Raw genomic sequence first — 21,570 nt, 5'->3', positions numbered from 1 at the left:
AATTAACTCCTTTTGCATCAGTGAGAGTAAATTGGGATCAAGGCAAATACTTTCTAAAACCTCCTCAGTGCCTTTGCCTAAGAGAAGAGGAATTGAGCACAGGTGTTTGCTCTATTCAGATCTGTCATGGAGCATAAGTAGCTGCCTGTATGTAGGGAATGAACATAAAATGGCCAATATACATCTTCTTTTGAAGTACTCTCTCAGCCTCAGCTCTGATTTCCATTCCATTATGATCATCTGCTTCTCTTTGTTTAAAAGGGGGAAAAAAGAGATAACCCTAACACAGAACTGCATCTCCAGTATGACAACTCAAGATGATGCAAGGGGACAGACTCCGAGTCCATAGAGCTGGTGCTGGCAATGCCCTGTAATTTCTACAGCAACCAGGGGCAGAGGAGAATAACTGAGATGCTGATGAAGTCCAAATCCTTTTTTTCCAGCAACCCCAAAAAAGAGTGGCAGAATAGGGGGAGTGGGACACTGAAGAGATGGATGTTGTTCCACACAATGTGACCTTGTGGCCAAGAAGGCCAATGGGGTCCTGGGGTGTATTAGGAAGAGTGTGTCCCACAGATCAAGGGGAGTTCTCCTCCCCCTCTACTCTGCCCTGGTGAGACCTCTGGGTTCAATTTTGGGCTCCCCAGTTTAAGAGGGACAGGGATCTGCTGGAGAGGGTCTAACGGAGGGCTACAGGGATGATGAGGGGACAGGGAGGCATGGCTTATGAGGAGAGGCTGAGGCACCTGGGGCTCTTTAGTCTGGAGAAGAGAAGACTGAGAGGGGATTTGATAAACGTGTATAAATATCTGAAGGCTGCCCAGGAGTGGGGGGACAGGCTCTGCTCACTTGCTCCCTGGGATAGGACAAGGAGCAATGGGTGTAAGTTGCAGCACAAGAGGTTCCGCCTCAACACAAGGGGGAACTTCTTTACTGTGATGGTCACAGAGCACTGGCACAGGCTCCCCAGAGAGGTTGTGGAGTCTCCTTCTCTGGAGACTTTCAAGGCCTGTGTGGATGTGTTCCTCTGTGCTCTGTGTTAGATAGGATTGTCCCGCTCCAGCGGGGGGTGGGACTCGATAATCTCCTTGGGTCCCTTCCAGCCCCTAATACCCTGTGATCCTGTGATCCATGTTGGTTTAAAGTTGGCCTGGTTTCTCAATTGTTATCTTTGCACAGGTCTCGCTAACGCAGTGTTTAGCGGCCGAAGCAGTGCGATATTTTACAGGAGCAACGGGAAAATCAGCAGAGACCTCACCAATATCATGTTTGGCTTTCGAACTAGGGACACGGACGTGATACTGCTCTATGCAGAGAGGGAGCCAGAGTTTGTCACCATCAGTATTCACAACTCCAAACTGCTCTTCCAGTTACAAAGCGGCAACAGCTTTTATAAGCTCACCCTTGCTAGTTCACTGCCCGTGAGCGATGGGAAATGGCACCAAGTGATGGTCTCTATGGTAGAGCCCCTGTCCCAGTTCTCTAGGTGGCACATTGATATAGATAACAAAGACACTGCAACTAGCACAACTGCTGCGGGAAGCCTCAACTTTTTAAGAGAAGAGACAGACATCCATGTGGCTGACAAGGCCTTTGACAGTCTAGATGGCCTGCGAGGATGCATGAGCACCATAGAAATCAGTGGCATTTACCTCTCATACTTTGAAAGCGCTGACATCCCTACTAAAAAACCTCAAGAGGAGCAATTCCTCAAAATATCTGCAAACCCTGCTCTTACTGGCTGTTTGCAGGTAGATATCTGCAGTTCAGCCCCCTGCATGCACGAGGGCACGTGTGAAGACTTCTATACTTCCTACCGTTGCATCTGTGCCGAAGGATGGGCTGGCAGCCATTGCGAAGTCAACATGGATGAGTGCTCTTCAGGCCCCTGCATCCATGGGAACTGCACTGACAGGATCGCCGCCTACGAGTGCAGCTGTGAACCTGGTTACACAGGGGTAAACTGTGAAGAGGACATAGACAACTGCCGTGGCCACCAGTGTGCAAATGGGGCCACTTGTGTGGATGGCATTAATGGATACTCTTGCCTGTGTGCTGGCAACTTCACCGGAAGATTTTGCAGGTACTGTAAACAAGGCAGACCTGGAAGAGTTGGTCAGGTCTCTTTTGAAGGGCTGTTAGACCACTGATGGCTCCATTTTAAGCACAGGTGTTATGCATCGATTAATCATGGCTGTGTACAGTAATTTAGAGAGTCTACAGCACAGGAGGAAGCTGTACAGATCAATTAGATATAGATGGAGGCAGTGGAGAGCTGGCAGCTCAGGCAGGTCCTGACAAGGCAAGGAGACAGGGAACAAGGTACTAGCTCTGCTGCCCAGCTCTGCTGCCAGCTTGAGTACTCCAAGCTCTCTGGTGATAGAACAAGCCCACCAGAGCTGGAGATAAAAGATGCTACATCTCTTTTAGGAAAAAAAAAGAACAAACATAAGGGTTTCAAATGTCTAAATGATACTTCATTATAGTAGAGCTCTAGAACTCTAAGCAGAGAATCTTGGGCAGGAGGAAACAGCATTGTGAGGGCTGGTAACTAAGTTTTTCTCCCCAACCACAGCATCTCTGGGTGGGTTTTATCCTCCAAGCTTGCTCTCTCAGCTCAGCAGTCCCAGTGGCTGCACACACCAGACAGCCTACTCTTTCCACCAGTTCTGAGGCTACTCACACGCCTGTTTTTTATTCTACTCAGTCACTCCCCTTCAGGCTCTTCCCTGGCCTCTTCTCTTTAACTGCCCTTCTCTGCAGACTAGAAACTTCTCATTTATGAGCATGTCCTGTTGCTTTCAGAGACAGCAAAAGCCTTCTCTTTTCTCCGCTCTGGGAAACCCCAGTCTGATGCAGTCTGGAGGGTGCAAACAGGCAATCTCTGTGCTGCCCAACCACAATCTTTTAGACTATAAATACACAATTGTCAATTGTTGTTGGGTTTTTTTGAGTAATGAGGACATCCTGAGATTGGAAAATGCCTTATATGGTCTATCACGTATGCCAAGTTTCTTCTTTGATCTCAGGTACCAACCTGCCCAGACATCACGCAGAGTGATGTCAGTAATGTAGGCAGTGTTGTGCCTTTCTTTCCCCCCTCTTTTTCCCCCCCTTTTTTTTCCTTTTCCTTTAATAAAAAAAAAATCATTAACTTGCCTGTGAGCACTTGGAAAAGCAAAACCAAATCCAGCAAATTAAAAAATGTAATAAATATACATTCTCTGAGTCTTAAACCTCAGTTTCTGCTGTCTTTCCTTTGGACAGTGGCCCTGGCAGTAACAGCATCGCTCTCCTGGTTGATTTGCTGCCTGCCACTAACTGTGAGCACCCCGAGTACCCTGGGCACCACGTGTGTCAATGCAGATAGGTGTGGGGCTTCATTTCCATAGAGGAAATCAAGGAGGCACTATGTGCAGCCCCTGAAGCACTGTGTTCATTTATGGGTAGATTGTAATGCCTTTCCCATTGGCATTGCATAGTATTTGCTTGCAGGAGCCCTGCTCCCCCTGTTCTGCTCTATTCTGCATTCAAGTAACAAATGTGCAAGTCCTATCTAAATATTTTCCACTAAATCAGTGGACTAGAGTCAAATGGAAAGCTGAGAACACACAAAACTTCCAGAAACAAGGGAAGCTGTCATTGAAATTGCCATTGCCTTCTTATTTACCCAGATCCAGAAGATTACCATATACAGTTTGTGGGAATGAAGAGAGAAACCTCACATGTTTCAACTATGGCAACTGCACTGACCTCGGAGGCGAGCCGACGTGTGTCTGCCTGCCAGGATTTGCTGGAGAACGGTGAGATGCTTCATCTAGTAGACCTTTGTGGAGCAAGTGTTCCAGAGGGTAGTGGCCACAGAGGGGTTGATGTCCTGCTGAAATACAGACAAAGAAGTAGTTTCATAAAATCATAGAATGGCCAGGGCTGGAAGGGACCTCAAGGATCATCCAGTTTCAACCCCTCTGCCATGGGGCAGGGACACCTCACACTAGATCTGGTTGTTCAGAGCCACATCCAGCCTGACCTTAGAGACCTCAAGAGATGGGGCCTCTACCCACCTGTTCCAGTGAAGAACTTCTTCCTAACATTCAATCTGAAACTACCCACTCCCAGTTCTGCTCCATTCCCCCCGGTCCTATCACTACCTGACACCCTAAAAAGTCCTTCACCAGCTCTCTTGTAGCCCACTTCAGACACTGGAAGGCTCCTCAGAGCCTTATCCTCTGCAGTCTGAACAGCTCCAGCACTCTCAATCTGTCTCCATAGCAGAGATGCTCCAGCCAGGTGTTCAGCAGTTTCTTATTAGAGTGACTTTGAGGGGCACTGCTCAATGTTTTACTTAGATAACACACTGAGATCTATGCAGCAAGACTCGATCCAACATAGCAGCACTAACCTCAGTGCAAGATATTATTTCTTAGCCAGCACTGTGCACTTGCTTCTTTGTGCCTATATTTTCAGCTTCCATGGCAGCCTTGTGCATGACAAAGCATAATGTTAGCTTTCCAGTGGTGGTGACACAAAAATTCAGATACCCTGCTCATATGTAAAAATCAGCTGCAGTACAGTCACACATGACCATGCAAAGCTGTTTTATGTTCACATAGAATCAACCAGGTTGGAAGAGACCTCCAAGATCATCCAGTCCAACCTAGCACCCAGCCCTAGCCAGTCAACTAGACCATGGCACTAAGTGCCTCATCCAGGCTTTTCTTGAAGACCTCCAGGGACGGTGACTCCACCACCTCCCTGGGCAGCCCATTCCAATGCCAATCACTCTCTCTGTGAAGAACTTCCTCCTAATATTCAGCCTATACCTCCCCCAGCACAACTTGAGACTGTGTCCCCTTGTTCTATTGCTGGTTGCCTGGGAGAAGAGGCCACCCCCCACCTGGCTACAATGTCCCTTCAGGTAGTTGTAGACAGTAATAAGATCACCCCTGAGCCTCCTCTTCTCCAGGCTACATGTGTTGTGAATATACAATCTATCCCTTCACAGGCATGATTGAGATGGAATACCTGGTGGTATTGCAGCTTCCTACTTTCCTACTGAAAGGAATCACAGGCATGATAGAATCAACCAGGTTGGAAGAGACCTCCAAGATCATCCAGTACAACCTAGCACCCAGCCCTATCCCGTCAGCTCAACCATGGCACTAAGTGCCTCACCCAGTTTTCTCCTGAACACCTCTAGGGATGGGGACTCCACCACCTCCCTGGGCAGCCCATTCTGATGGCAAATTTGACTTTGTCAAAGGGCTCATCGAGAGATGACCCTTAGTCACCCAAGGGAGAGGACAGCCAAAGGAGGTGTAGAGGTTAAGTCAATTCAGACTTAACAAGCCATGTCCTGCTTTGGACTTGGCTTGAGCAGTTTGGCCAGGTCCAGCTTATACCCTCAGCTGCTGTGAAGCAGTCTAGCTTTAGTGAAAGTGAGACACCAATTTCCTGTCAGATAAACTGACAAATCCAGGAAATCTAACTGCCACCTGATACACTTAAACTCATGCAGCAGCCTCTGCTCTGGTGTAGTTTAGAAATACATTATTTTACACTTCTTTGCCTAATTCCACATTGTAATCCAAAGGGATGTTGAGTGACCACAAACATGGGTTTATATACATGGTGAAGCATGAAAACTGACTTACCGTTTTTACAGCAGCTAGGAAATGCTTTTTTACATCTTACAGTTTACTTTGAAACAGAAGGGCCTTCCTCACAGTGAAATTTTTATCTTGTAGCATATTGCCACAATTCACACTTACCATTTGATAATGTTTTATGAACAGCTCTGGAGAAGGAAGGCTGCACAGCCTGAGGGATTAGGTGCCCCTGTTCCAGTCAAAACAGTCTGAATAGGTAAGGACACTTGCAGGTGTAGTGAGAAAAGAAATACCATATGTGCTCTGAGTGAAATTAGCATCATATCAGAGTGTAATATCCAAAAGTTCAGCAGGACCAAGCTATGCTGGCTCTGCAAACACAAAAAAAATTTCAACAAGAGTTTTTCACACTCTCAAAAATTTATTAGCCCACTGATTTTGTGGAAGCAGTGCAGCAAGCTATGAAAGATGGATGAACTGAAAAGTCTCACCCACTCAGTGCACAATGCAGTTGGCAGACACATCTGCACTGTACTGTTTAGTTTCCATACAACAGCCAAAACGAAGGTGGAAAAATCAAACCACATCAAATATATTTTACAAACCATATTCTTGGACACATCTATGGTGTGTGTGGTTCTTAGGCCTTCAAAGTAGAAGGAAAAGAGGTTTTCCTTCTCCCTTCCCCTACCAGGCAACCTGCTAACTACAGCTTTGGGAAAGAGCCTTCCTTACATCCATCCCACTGGCTGGCAATAATCTCTGTTTTATGGTTCCCAGGATTCTCATATTGAACAGCAGCCTTGTACCAAGCATGCTGCACTTTGACTATCACAGCAAGGCAATCTTCCTAAAGGGCTGCAATGGAGTATTTATCCTCTTTTCCTCCAGGCTGCCAAACCATAAACCAGAAGCACTTCCATGCTTGCAGGTCTCAGTATGTCAAATGAGAAAGTTTCATTCTTTTTCTTTTTCTTTTTTCTTCTTTTTCTTTTTTTTCCTTCCTTTTATTTTTATTTTTTCTTCTTTTTCTTTTTCTCTCCTTTTCCTTTCTTCTTCTTTGCATTTTTTCTTCTTTTTTTTTCTTTTATTTTTCTTTTTCCATTTCTTTTTCTATTTTTCCATTTTATTTTTATGTTTCTCCTTTTCCTTCTTTCCTTTTTGCTTTCTTCTTTCTCTGCTTCAGAACAAATTGCAATGCATCAGTTAATAATAAAACCAAACCCAAACCTCTCGGTATATTTATGTATTAGATGGATGCAAGAGACATTTCCCTTCAATGCAACATTTCATCTCTCCAGGAGCACAGTACAGAGAGAAAGTAGCATCTTTCTATGTCAATTGCTTGACTTGGGATCACAAAAAAAAAGCCCAGTGAACTCATTAACAGGTGAAAAGGGAGATGTGAAAAGGCTGTGCTTCATAAAAGGAGAAACAACTGTCTCTTGAAAACATTTTTTTTTCATTCAAATCAGGCTGGGATTTTCAAAATTACCTAAGTGAAACAGATTTTAAAGTGGTTCTGAAAAAGTTGGATTGTCTGGAAGATTTTCAGGGGGGGTGTTGCTCCTTTTATATTATTGTTGTTATTATTACTTATTTGGATAGGTGAGTTCATAGCTATACAATTTTTATACACTGGATAAATAATTTAGCTTTTTGAAGTATATGAATATATTTTACCAATGAAAGAAGCTGTTGGAACATTTTTTAGAGACCAATAAAGAAAGCCAGATCACACTGGTAGTGTAAGGAACTGCTCTTCTCTAATGTGGCACTAAAAAGGCATTGAGTGCGATTGAACAAATCAATCCCTTCTAATTCGGAGGGAATTCCCTTCCATTCTTCTTCAAAAATACACCTGCCGGTTTTATCTGGAAGTAAATAGGATCCCCTGTTATCATAGAATCAGTTCAGGGTTGGAAGGGACCACAAGGATCATCTAGATCCAATCCCCCTGCCATGGGCACAGACACCCTACCCTACATCAGCCTGGCCACAGCCCCATCCAGCCTGGCCTTAAACACCTCCAGGCATGGGGCCTCAGCCACCTCCCTGGGCAACCCATTCCAGGCTCTCACCACACTCGTGCTCAACAACTTCTTTCTCATGTCCAGTCTGAATCTCCTCACCTCCAGCTTTGCTCCATTCCCCCTAGTCCTGTCACTCCCTCATAGCCTAAAAAGTCCCTCCCCAGCTTTTTTGTAGGCCCCCTTCAGATACTGCCACAAGAAGGTCACCTGGGAGCCTCCGCTTCTCCAACTGAAGATCACCAAGTCTTTCAGTCTGTCCTCATAGGAGAGGTGCTCCAGCCCTCTGAGCATCCTTATGGCCCTTCTCTGGACACACTCCAGCATCTCCACATCCTTCTTGTAATGTGGGCTCCAGAACTGAATGCAGTACTCCAGGTGGGGTCTCACCAGAGCGGAATACATGGGGAGAATCACCACCCTTGCCCTGCTGGACAAACTTCTCCTGATGTAGCCCAGGATCTGGTTGGCCTTCCAGGCTGCAAGTGCACACTGTTGGCTCCTATTGAGCTTCTTGTCCACCAGTGCCCCCAAGTCCCTCTCCTCAGGGCTGCTCTCCAGCCACTCACTGCCCAGCCTGTATTTGTGCTTGGCATTGCCTCGACCCAGATGCAGGACCTTGCACTTGGTCTTGTTGAACCTTATGAGCTCACCTCTACAGGTCCCTCTGGATGGATCCCTTCCCTCCAGGCTGTCTGCTGCACCACACAGCTTGATGTCATCAGCAATCTTGCTGAGGGTGCACTCAGTGCCACTGTCCATGGCACCGACAAAGATGTTGAACAAGACTGGTCCCAGCACTGATCCCTGAGGGACTTTGCTTGTCGCTGACCTCCACTTGAACATGCATCCATTGACAGGCACTCTTTGGGTGCAGCCATCAAGCTAGTTCTTTATCCATCTCATGGTCCACCCATCAAACCCATGTGTCACCATTAGCATTATTTGAATTTAAAAAAAAAAGCATAGCATTATTTCAATTAAAAAAAAAAAAGGAGCAGAGAATTAGAAAGGGAACTTTGTGGCAGCAGAAAATCACCAAATCGTCACTAGACTTCAGGCAATCTCACATATTCCTCATTAGTGTCTAATGAGAAATTATGAGAACTTAAATGTCCTTTATCATCAGAATTAACTCAAACATTTAGCAACAGATATTTAACCTTACTCTGTCCTGTACCACCCTTGCTGTTCTCAGGGTCCATATCAGAGAGACCAGATAGGAGATTCTGCTGGGACCCATTGGCGTTTCAAAGCGAGAAAGAAACCCAGACAGATGAACATTCCCAGGAGGTCTCAGCTGGGAAGAACAGGCATTTGTCTGACTTACATCCAGACTACGAAGAAGTAACACATGCCCTCAGCTTCACAAACAGCAAAAACAGATAAGCAAGCTGTCAGCAGGACTCATGCCAGATCTAGCTCTAAAATCATACACAAACCTTCCCTTCGCATGGCTAAGCTTCGTTAACCATGAAACGCTTTACCAAGATGAATTTCCTGCCTTAACTATCTGTGTTTGAAACTAATACAGGAAGCTCAGGATCTGAGCGTGGCTAATTGGGTAGTTAACCAAATCATAAACACGTGTTGGGAACACAGCGCAGATTTCAAACAGCGCATCCTCCGCTCCCTTCCCCAGAGGCTTCCGAGTTAAAACCCTGCCTGTCTGATGCGTTTGGTCTGTGATTTCAGATGCTCACTACTTGTAGTCTTTCCTCTAGGTGTGAAAAGGACATTGATGAGTGCAGCTCTGACCCATGTCTGAATGGAGGCCTCTGCCAGAACCTACTGAACAGGTTCCACTGTCTCTGTGATGTGAACTATGCTGGAGACCGCTGTGAGATAGATGTAAGCGACCTCTCCTTTTTTGTGTCTTTACTGTTGTGGCAGAATCTCTTTCAGCTTCTCTCCTATCTTATTCTACGAATGGATGATGATCCAGCGGTTGAGTGGGGCGAACAGGAAGACTATTAAGCAATCTTTAAACTTTTGTACTTTGATGCAGCAGAAGATGCCTTGACCAAACAGCTTAGCAAAGCAATATAGACATCATACTTTTCAAACTTGTTTTATATTTCTTTGAACGTTTTTTTATGGATACTTTAGACCTGGTTTAGTTCTTTCATTTAGCTTTAGAACAAACGCTAGCAAGTCTTAAATAGTGTTTCATCACAACTGCCAGAGTGATTCACCTCACACACACTGCCAGTGAGCAGCACTAGGACACACCAACAGGCAGGGTATATTACCAAGAACGACAGGATTTAGTGATGGTGGCATTCAAACCTTCCTGCTACGAGTGGCAAAGATGCGCTGCCTTCTGCAAGCCTAACTGTACAGTTAAATCTTAGAGGTGGCCACTACCTTTGCATCACACACCACATGTGTTGTGAAACCTCACTGCCAGAGAAACAGCATCTGTGAAATCATGTTGGATCTTTCTGCATAATTAGATAATGGTTTGGATTAGCAATTGGCAAATATGCTGACACTGAGATCCCTTTGAATTAGTGGCAATCCTGCATTAATATTACTAATCCTGAACCCCTGCTCTGGCAGCCTGTATACCTTCAATTTAGTCTACTGAGATAAAATACAGCCATCTTAATCTTCTGCATGATTCACTTTCAAGAAAGCCCCAGTAAGTACATCAGATCTTACAATCATCAATTTGTTGTTTATTCAACAACTCTAAGTAAATCTGTGCTATAGATTTGAGTGCCCACAAACACAAACACAGGATTTTTCCTCCTTGAGAAGTAACCAAGGTAATTCATCAGATTGGTTGACCATGGGCACTTCAAAGAATGAAAATAAGAGGCCTGAAAATCATTAAACACCAGGAGGTTCAGAAAAAAAAAAAACATTATAGCAAAATACATGTGTAGTTGCCTTTGATAGTGTAGACACAGTGGCAGCACATTGCTAAATATGGAACAGGAGTCAAAGGTGAGCTTTTGTTTTTCTGAACAATACTTTAAGGCAAAAGCACCCAAACCATTATGGATGGTGCAACCATTTCTTTGGGCATTCACAATCATAGCTGATTGTATATTCAGCTATGTATACATAGCTGAATGTATATTCTATACTCCTTCTTAGGCATTTAAATGTGACGATTCAAATGAGTAAGCATATATAGGGTGGTGTTTTATTGCTATAGCTGCAATGCATTATGCAAAATTAATAATCTGCATTAATTTTGATGTCCAGGTGATGATTGTTAATAACTATGAAAACTGTTTGTTAACATTAAAACTCACCAGAAAACTTATCCACAGGTTCAGAAACGCACAAGTTGGAAATTTATGCACACAGGGCACAGGCAAAACTAGAACACTGATTTCTTAAAGTGGCAAATGCAAATATTATACTGGAAAAGGCTTTTAAGTATTTACTCACAAAAATATAAATGAGACAGTACCCAAAGCAGGTGGAACTCTGTCTTGTTGTCCACTGAGACTTGATTCTTCCCAGGCTTCTGGGGAAAGGAGGCAGACAATCTCTGACCTTCTCTCCTGGCTCCTCTGGATGATCTGTGTATCTCCAGGACTTCTTGTCTTAGCAGGAGACTTTCAGGTGCAAGCAGTATGTCTTGTGATGTGCAGTCTCAGCTCAATGTCATGCTGGGGGCTATGCAGGCCAATTGCATGGAGGCATTTAGAGCCTGTTCCTGGTAAGCTCTCCAGGCAAATTCAGGATGCAAAATGACACAGCAGCCCTGTGCTACCTGCTTATCCCTTTTATCAATATCCAGCCCATGATTAGTGGGGCACTGGTCATAGATTAGCCAAACAGAATGGCACTATGCCAGGCCTCACCATATTAGGTGAAGCCAGGGATTTTGCCCTCCCCTCCCACAGTTGCCTCCCCCAGCACAGGGGTGGGGAAGCAGGGGAACATGTCTGGGCATAGATAAGCCCATGTTTGCCCCATCAAGCCAACCACCACAATGGCACATAGCAGTTATAGGAAAGACTAACACAATGAGGGGTTATGACTTCAGAGAGAACAGATGATCTTTTACAGAAGTCCATAAACCTACTGATATCAGGTTTCCCCACTTCAAACCTGTCCCTGTTCCTTCAATTCTACCCAGCTTCTTGTTGTTGGAGTGCTCATGAAGAGCAAATCCCATCTTTAATTCTACAGTTGCATTAAAGCGCTTTAGAATGTGCATAAGTGAGAGGTTGTGGTTCTCATTCCCACAGCAGAAGTCACTGCCTGGGAATCAAGCCACTATTTTCTCATTTCACACCTTTTGTAATTGTCCCAAAGCTTGCTGCTTTTCTTATTGACCTCTTCTTTTAAAATAATAATAATAATTTAGAAAAAAATCATTCAGCTGAAAGATCCTGATGGAGTGTGTCCAGAGAAAGGCCACAAGGATGGTCAGAGGGCTGTGGTTCCTCTCCTATGGAGAGAGAATTTGAGCAGTGGCTCTCAGAGTCACTCTAGTAAGGAACTGCTGAACACCTGCCTGAAGCACCTCTCTTATGGAGACGGATTGAATGAGTGGGGGCTGTTCAGTCTGCAGAGGAAAAGGCTCTGAGGAGACCTTATTGTGACCTTCCAGTGTCTGAAGTGGGCTACAAGAGAGCTGGTGAAGGACTTTTTAGGGTGTCAGGTAGTGGTAGGACTGGAGGGAATGGATCAAAACTGGAAGCAGGTAGATTCAGATTGGATGTTAGGAAGAAGTTCTTTACGATGAGGGTGGTGAGACACTGGAACAGGTTGCTCAGGGAGGTGGTGGAGGCCCCATCCCTGGAGGTCTTTAAGGTCAGGCTGGATGTGGCTCTGAGCAGCCAGATCTAGTGTGAGGTGTCCCTGCCTGTGGCAGGGGTTGGAGATGGATGATCCTTGGGGTCTCTTTCTAACCCCAGAGGATTGCAATCAACAAATAGAAGATGGGAAGATATATTCCAGCACAGGGGGTGAAAGAGATGCAGCAGTGTCAGAAACAAAATGTGTGTTTCATCAGATGTAGATGAATCTGAGGATTACATGTGATATTGTGAACTACATAACACAGGCAATGACAAGAAACTAAAATTAAACATCATTGTGGAATGGGGTTTTTTTCAGTGAAAATACAGTTTTGGAAAATTGCTTTTTTACTTCACCAAATGAAGAAATTAATGTCATCAAAACTACAATGTCAGAGGGAAAGAATCATAGGGGTTTTTTTTTCCCTTTTAGATGAATTCAGTATTTCTGTGTTAAATGTTTACATTTTGCTTTAAGATATCCAAGTAGGACAAAACAAAATGAAGGCACTCACCTTGTTCTGAGTTAAAACGTCCCATTTTCTTGCACAGGGAGAAATTGAGAGTAAGAAACATCATATCCCGTTGGAAATTTATTCCAAACTGTTACTTTCATTTAATCATAGCCAGAAATACTACTTGATTCAGTAGTACTGAACCAAAAAAATTAAACACTAATAACTCTAAGTGAAACTGCCATTTCCAGAATGATAACTAAAAGCAAAGGAGTGAGAAATTCATAGAATCATAGAATCAACCAGATTGGAAGAGACCTCCAAGATCATCCAGTCCAACCTAGCACCCAGCCCTAGCCAGTCAACTAGACCATGGCACTAAGTGCCTCATCCAGTCTTTACTTGAACACCTCCAGGGATGGCGACTCCATCACCTCCCTGGGCAGCCCATTCCAATGCAAATCACTCTCTCTGCCAACAACTTCCTCCTCACATCCAGCCTAGACCTCCCCTGGCACAACTTGAGGCTGTGTCCCCTTGTTCTGTTGCTGGTTGCCTGGCAGAAGAGGCCACCCCCCACCTGGCTACAATGTCCCTTCGGGTAGTTGTAGACATCAAAGAGGTCACCCCTGAGCCTCCTCTTCTTCTGACAATGCAAATGACAAAATGATGCTGCTAACAAAAGCTGTTCAAACCAAGTTGATTTTTTAAGATAAATGACAAATAAGAAAATCATAACATAAATAAATTGACCTCTTATGCTCTTTAGAGAATATACATGACAGGATACATGACAATAGGCCAAAAAATTGATCTTGGCATTAATGCTGCCAGAAAGCAATAGGTGTAAGAACAGTATGTCTGACATACTGCAGCTATATGCTTATATGCATATCTATAGAGACTCCAAAATTCCCTCTCTTCAGTGCTATAGTCTTGATGTCAGAGTGTACACACAATATTAAATATGGGGTTCATGTGGATTCACAGCAATAGGCAAATTATTAACTTAGGACCTACTAGCAGATCATCTTTTCATTCCTTCTTTTACTGAATGAGTATCTGTAATTGAATTCTTTCCTTCCTCTAATGCCTTGCCATCATGAAACACCTCCTGATTTCAGAAATGCTGCTTCTTTCCTCTTTGTAATTCTGTATTCTCAACTGCATTGCACACGTGTACATAACTTTCCTACCTTTATACACAAAATAAACCTTCTTCTGCCTTTGTCTCTTTATGTCTGCTCCTCATTTTCTGCTAATGGCTCTCTTCATTTGCTTTATGTGTGCCATGGTTTTTGAACATTTTGTGCTTTACGGGTACACCACACAAAAACTAAGGTTGTGTTTTCCTTGTGCAGGGGCACAGACAGCACAGGGCCAGGCAGGTGTTCCCTAGCAAAGTAGTTCAGCCATCTTGGCTGGAATACTGCATCAAGAGCTGCTGGGTAGGGTAGCTCTTGGTACCTTATAGAGCACAACTCAACAAACAAGCCTCTGGAACAGCAATTTAGAGAGGAAGGGATTTTATCCACTTGGATTGAAGTGACTCTAATTAATTGATTCCTCCTTTCATACTCTCAATACCTAGAAAAGTGTTTTGAGGTCTCTCCTGACATTTTGACAGGTCATCCCTTTCCACTGAGCAATAAACAGCCCATAGGCTAGACCTATCCCCCATACAAGTCTGTTTAATAGTTCTGGTTTTACAGGGTAAAAAACCCAAAGAAACAAGAGCCAGATCAACTACACCAACTTTTCTCCAGTGTATTTGCAGAAGTTTAAAGGACACAGCTGTAGAAGTAAAGGTAAAACAAACACCTGGATGAATAACGACACTAAGGACCTCTTTTTTGGCAAATATATCCCATTGATAAGATTTTTCAGCATGTGAGGAGGTGAAAGGGCCCTCATTCACATTTAAGATTAAAGTGTAACAGCAAAATCTTTATGCCTCTCCAGTGCGGCAACCTCACCGCAAATGTTTTGCTCTTGATTTTAATTTCTGACACAAACTCCCAGGTGAGCTAATATAAGAATCACTCCACTTTGGGTGTTGAGAAGAAACCCACCACCTCAATATACTCAGAATTTGAGGTGGGATACCAGACATGCAAGTGGGAGAAGGAAAAGAAGCAAGGTCACAGGTTTTGGAGGTATGGGTTGTGATCACAGAATCATAGAATCAACCAGGTTGGAAGAGACCTCCAAGATCAGCCAGGCCAATCTATCACCCAGCCCTGCCAGTCAACTAGACCATGGCACTAAGTGCCTCAGCCAGGCTTTTTGAACACCTCCAGGCATGGTGACTCCACCACCTCCCTGGGCAGCCCATTCCAATGCCAATCACTCTCTCTGCCAACAACTTCCTCCTAACATCCAGCCCAGATCTCCCCCAGCACAACTTGAGACTATGTCCCCTTGTTCTATTGCCTGTTGCCTGGGAGAAGAGACCAACCCCCACCTGGCTACAGCCTCCCTTCAAGTAGTTGATGCTGAATATTGATATTATCTGTAATGAATCCCTCTAGATTTTTATACTATGACTCAATTGCCCTTCAGGTGCTAGCGGCTGTCATTCAGAAGTAAGGACAATTGGAAGTAACAGTGTGGGGTCTTGAGGTAGAATGAAGACTTCAGGAAAGAAGAGAAAGAGAGCAATGATGGAAGTACTGCAGGGGGAACAAAGGGATCTGCATCATCTGTGGGATGAATGAAAGAGTATTCTTTAATGTGGTTGGCAAATACCTGGGAGGCATTTCACTGGGGAAGAATGCACAGGGAATGACAGATTTGCATTGTGGACCCCAGCTTCTACTTCTGACCCTTAAAATCCAAGCTCTGACCAACCCTCCTCTGCAGGTGCTCTAATTCAATCTGGAGCCTGCAGGCAGCATCCTATCCTGGTTTCTAAAGCACAAAGAGGGTGCGTGTTTGTGAATTTGACAATATCCATAATGCTGCCTGCTTAAGTGATTTCTCCTGCTCCCAGAATATGCAATTTTTAATACAACTACATCCAATACTCAGCTTCCTCAGTGCACATGCCTACAGCATGTTGTTGGAACTAAAAATAGGGAAAAGAATCTGCTTCAAACTGGCAGTGATGAAATCAGGTTTTGTTCTTTAGATGCAAATATTTCTCCTGGCATGACAGACAGAAGTTTAGCTGAGAGGGCACTCATGTCTATTAACTTTTAGCACTTGAATTTACATGTTTATGTCTTAAACTAACAATTCTCCCCCAAAATAAGAAAAGTTTTCTTTTCAATTAAAAAAAAAAATCACAAAATTTCTAAAAGCCACAAAGCCTGGTTCTAAGCCTTAAAAAAGTAGGCAACAAAAGTAGTCCAGAAAGTCTTCTTTGTACGTTGCTTCGGTTACTATTACCTGAAATAGATCTCCAGAGAAGGGGGAGGAAAAATAACAAACAAAAAAACCCAACCAACTGACCAAAGCCAACAAAGCAGAGTCTGCTTGTTCATTCTACTTTGTGCCTCAAGAGTGCCCTGAGGCCCCGCTGGACTCAAGAGCACACCCTGCTAATGCTGTGCCCTGCTTGTGCCACCAAAAGGCACACGTCCCTGCCTGGCAAGCCAACAGATCAGTCTGTACTCAGAAATTGTCTGCTGAACATTGTCACCAGCTGCGCCCTTGGGACAGCACTCCCTCACAAAGCACACCATCTCCTGTTGTACATAGAATCATAGAATCAACCAGGTTGGAAGAGACCTCCAAGATCAACCAGAACAGCAAGAGTCAACCTGAGTCCCCAGGAGGGGCTGCCAACCACCCTTCCACCTCCTCCCACCTCTCTCAACCTTATCCCAGTCCCAAGGAAGAATGAAGGTTCGGCCAGGGAGTTAGGAGACAAAGTGGATTAATCAGAGAGATGGCAGAGAGACTAGAGAGAGACAAAAAATGCAACTTAGAGCTCCCCAGCAGAAGCAAGAGGAGTGCCTTACCTATGTTTGGATTCTTGTTCTTCTACCTCTCAGCAAGCCTATGAGTGAAGTAGACATCATTCTGTTTTCCTTTTCACAGCCTGTAATCTAGTTCTTCTCACCAAAACATTCTAGCTAGCTTCAAACTAGCACACCATGGCACTAAATCTTTTCTTGAACATCTCCAGGGATGGCGACTCCACCACCTCCCTGGGCAGCCCATTCCAATGGCAAATCATTCTCTCTGTCAAGAGCTTCCTCGTAATATCCAGGTGAATAGACATGAAGCTTGAAAGAGGTGGTGAAGTTCATGTCCCCGAATTAAGGTCCTGCTTAAGGTAGCTACTGTTATGTGTTCTGCTGTGCATCACTGCAGCTTTCACATCCTCTTCTAGCTGGTACCATTCCATACTCCTGGGTGAGATGACAAGCATCATGCAGTGGAGGTTACAACTCACATTTAAGGTCATTAAAAATACACTGATAAGAATGTAAGATGTGATCAGTGTTGATTCTAAATTCCTCAGAACTCTCTCAGGCTGCCATAGCACAGACAGGAGGAATTTTGATTGAATCTGCTCTACAGCACTTCACTAATATATTCATTAACTGCAAGGGCTAGTAATATGAACGTGGCAAATGATACTTAATTACTATAATTAATGCCTGGTGACTCATGAATAATGCATTCCACAGCTATTTGCATATTCATACTCGCAAGGCTGTTAAGGAATAATTATCATATGACTAAAAGATGTAGACATCAGGAGTGCAGCAACTACACCATTTCCCCCCAGTCTCACTGTGGCTTTACCTGTTTGTCTTGCTCTTGTGTACCTCTGTCTTGCTATTGTACACAGAAATGGAAGCAACATTTTACTTTCAAGGACTGTAGAGCAATATAATGGCAAATGCAGCCATGCAGGTTTGTTTTAACACAGCACCAGTGCTGCAGTTCTGACCCAGTACTCTCATCAGTTTACATGTTGAGTTTGCAAAAAGATTTAGAAGAGTTTTAGGATATTATTTGAAAAGGAAAAAAAACCCCAGTGTTTCACCTCCTCTTTCCTGCAGAAAACTCCTCAATTATCAAGAGGTGGAATGCAAGGGTAGCATTAGCATTCTGCTTCCTCAAGTTCAAAAAAACAATCCCAGAAACAAAAAATTCTAAAGAAGAAATTTACTCACCTGTAAGGGGAAGTATTAGGTGGAAGAATGTTGTTGTCTTTGTCACCAGCATGGATTTGTTGCTACTCTGAATATACACTGACTGCAGATAGGACATTTCCATACTTTAGAGATTGTTAGTTTGTGAAACAAGGGCAGGACCACTGTCAAAACCTTCCACCTGAACAAACAATGCTGCCCTGGATGGCTGGTGTTTGTGCTCCATCGTGCAGATTTCAAGCTCCATGAAAGCAGATTACTTGCTAGCCCTTCTAAGCTTAGAGAAGACTTCAAGGGGCATAAAAGATTAAAGGTACAACACAGAGGTTTTTTAAATTATTTTTTGTTAGCCACAAATCTCCTTCAGGAACGTGGTGCAGGTCACCACCTGTTAGTGAGGGATAGCACAGGGACTCCACACAATCCAATGTGAATCCCACTGGAGACCTTTATCGTTCACTCTGACTCCATTTATATAGTCTTGAGCATAGACCACACACCTACACGTTAGCATAATATAGGCAAGCACAGCCCAGTCTGTTACATACATCACACCTGTTTTTCTCATTAGCCAGCTGTCCACTGTCCCTTCTCCCCCATGAGAGGCATCCTGAAGCTTTTGGAACCAAGGCCAAATGGTCACAGACTGGTTGTTACTATTCCTTCTCACGTTGCATCTTCACAATTTTTCATATTCAAATATAATTTGGGCTTCCCAATTTAAGAGGGGCAGGGATCTGCTGGAGAGAGTCCAGCTGAGGGCTATGAGGATGATTAGGGGACTGGAGGGCATGGCTTATGAGGAGAGGCTGAGGGACCTGGGGCTGCTTAGTCTGGAGAAGAAAATCACACTATCACAGAATTAACAAGGTTGGAAAAGACCTCTGAGATCATCGAGTCCAACTTATCACCTAACCCTTCTAAGTAAGTAAACCATGGCATTAAGTGCCTCATCCAGCCCCTTTTTAAACACCTTCAGGGATGGTGATTCCACCACCCTCCCGGGCAGCCCACTCCAATGCCAATCACTCTTTCTGCAAAGAATTTCTTCCCAACATCCAGCCTAAACCTGCCCTGGTGTAGCTTGAGACTCTGTCCTCTTGTTCTGTCACTGCTTGCCTGGGAGAAGAGACCAACCCCTACCCAGCTACAACCTCCTTTCAGGTAGAAGAATTAGAGGGGATTTGATAAATGTTTGTAAATATCTGAGGGCTGGCCAGGAGAGGGGGGACAGGCTCTGCTCACTTGCTCCCTGGGATAGGACACGGAGCAATGGGTGGAAGTTGCAGCACAAGAGGTTCTGCCTCAACACAAGGGGGAACTTCTTTACTGTGATGATCACAGAGCACTGGAACAGGCTCCCCAGAGAGGTTGTGGAGTCTCCTTCTCTGGAGACTTTCAAGGCCTGTCTGGATGTGTTCCTCTGTGATCTGTGTTAGATTGTGTGGTCCTGCTCTGGCAGGAGGTTGGACTCGATGATCTCCTTGGGTCCTTTCCAACCCCTAACATCCTGTGATCCTGTGTATATTATCCTGATAATTATTTTAAAGCAATACAATATTTTTCTCTCTTAGTGTAAACTTGAATGCTCAGTATTGACAACAATATTCAGCTGCCAACCTGAAGAGTGTGGTAACATGAAGTAAAGCTAGGCAATTCAACTGAAAGTGAGAAGGGCTACCAGCCTAATTTTCAGACAAGTACTCACCTAATACTCTTCCACAGCACCAGCCAGGGAGCTGTGGTTGTCTTTGGTCAATGTCACTGAAAAGCTTATCCCAGATGCCATGACCTGCAGAGAGTGAACACAGGGTCCTGCTGTATGTGGAGATCATTAACTCCTCTCCTGTGAGGTTCCCCCTCATACGGTGTGGCAGAAGAATCCATGACTCCAGGCAGCAAGAGTGGCTCAAGCCATTAGGTAGCAGCAGATTGTTGTCTTAGTAAGTGAGCACATCTGTGTCTGCTGTAACTTTTGTCTCCTCCAGGGTTCTTGTGACCTGTTGAGAATGACAGACACAAAGAATTAAATATTTTCCAAATGACAACATTTATCTGAAATTCCCTGCCCTGCACATCAACTCCACTGCATTTGAGGTTCTTTCCCCACAGTAAAATAACCTCAGGAAATCAGAGACACTTAAAATCACTCATTTACATACTGTGAAATCCTATTGAAGGCAGCAGTATGTGAAGACTGAGAGAGGACTGAACTCCTCTTCCAAAGCGACGTCCTCAGCCTGCAGCAACCATGGTCAGCACAGCCAGCCCATGACAAGGTCCTGCTGTCTTTCTTTCCCAAGTGGGGAGTGCTACCAACACCTGGATACCCTCACCTGTCACCTTGCTTGATGTTCCTAGAGCAGATCTGGGGAAGGAAATAAGCAAACTGAGAGACTGGCAGACTGAAGGAGTTGGGGCTGTTCAGTCTGGAGAAGAGAAGGCTCCGAGGTGACCTTATTGTGTCCTGCCAGTATCTGAAGGGGAGGCTACAAAAGAGCTGGGGAGGGACTTTTTAGGCTATCAGGGAATGACAGGACTAGGGGGAATGGAGCAAAGCTGGAGATGGGGAGATTCAGAATGGATGTGAGGAGGAAGTTGTTCAGCATGAGAGTGGTGAGAGGCTATAATGGGTTGCCCAGGGAGGAGGTTGAAGCCCCATCCCTGGAGGTGTTTAAGGCCAGGCTGGATGAGCCTGATCGAGGGTAGGCTGTCCCTGCCCATGGCAGGGGGGTTGGAACTAGATGATCCTTGTGGTCCTTTCCAACCCTGACTGATTCTATGACAATCTGGTCTATATAGACTCCATTCTGTAAGGCTGCTGCTGGAAGCATAAAGAGTATACCCTGGTACTTCTGATTCATTCTCTGTAGGACCTCACTTTGAGAAAACCCTCATCATGTCAGCTATTTGGAGACAAGAAGTGCACATCACAGGTAAACCAATTACACTCTGAGGATAAGCTATGGAAATAATATTATTTCCTGGACTATTTTTGACTAGACTAGCAGAGACGGCACAACTGAGAGGGGGAAAAGCTGGAATGCATTTGTTTTCACATCATTTGCGTGGCTGCGATCACCCGTCATGGCACAGCCCTTACTGCGGATGGTAGGAGCCAGAGAGGCTTTATTCCTGTGCCAGGTCAAATGTGGAGTAAGAAGAAACATCTTTAGATTTGTAAAATGAGCAGCTCTGCTCTGGAAGTCATTGGAAATGTCACCGTTGCATTATACAGTCGCTTTTCAGAGCAGAGCAGCCCCTCACTATCTTTTTGCATGTTTCTATTAAGTCTGGATTGAAAACACAGGATTTAACTAAAACTTCTAAGAGGATATTGCAAGCAACACATTTAATACGTGTCATAACATGGGGTACAAAAACATCAGGGGGCAAAGACAATAAGGTTAGCTAATGTGTCTTTAGCTGGGGAAGACAAGAAAGCTCCTCGCAAGGCCAGCATTACCGCACGCCTCGGTGAAAAGCAGCTGAATATTTAATGTGCACGATGAATATATGCAGAGAAGGGAGCCCAGATGACATCTGACAGCCTAACCAGGCATCGGCTCAAGCATGGCAGCCACACAACACGTTCA

The 21,570-nt window shown here is 44.5% G+C and overlaps 1 protein-coding gene across 1 annotated transcript in view; it reads left to right on the top strand.

Annotated features, from left to right (window-relative positions):
* CRB1 (crumbs cell polarity complex component 1) overlaps window positions 1-21,570 on the top strand; it is a 136,672-nt gene that overhangs the window by 97,604 nt on the left and 17,498 nt on the right. Inside the window, exons 9-11 of the mRNA XM_064147152.1 lie at window positions 1,180-2,083; window positions 3,675-3,803; window positions 9,364-9,490. Of these exons, the coding sequence (XP_064003222.1) occupies window positions 1,180-2,083; window positions 3,675-3,803; window positions 9,364-9,490 (1,160 nt within the window). The remainder of the gene's footprint in view (window positions 1-1,179; window positions 2,084-3,674; window positions 3,804-9,363; window positions 9,491-21,570) is intronic.

The sequence above is a fragment of the Pogoniulus pusillus genome, chromosome 8, assembly GCF_015220805.1.
Source record: "Pogoniulus pusillus isolate bPogPus1 chromosome 8, bPogPus1.pri, whole genome shotgun sequence".
NCBI lineage: Eukaryota > Metazoa > Chordata > Aves > Piciformes > Lybiidae > Pogoniulus > Pogoniulus pusillus.
The sequence above is the reverse complement of the archived record's forward strand: the minus strand, read 5'-3'. Positions and strand labels throughout refer to the sequence as shown.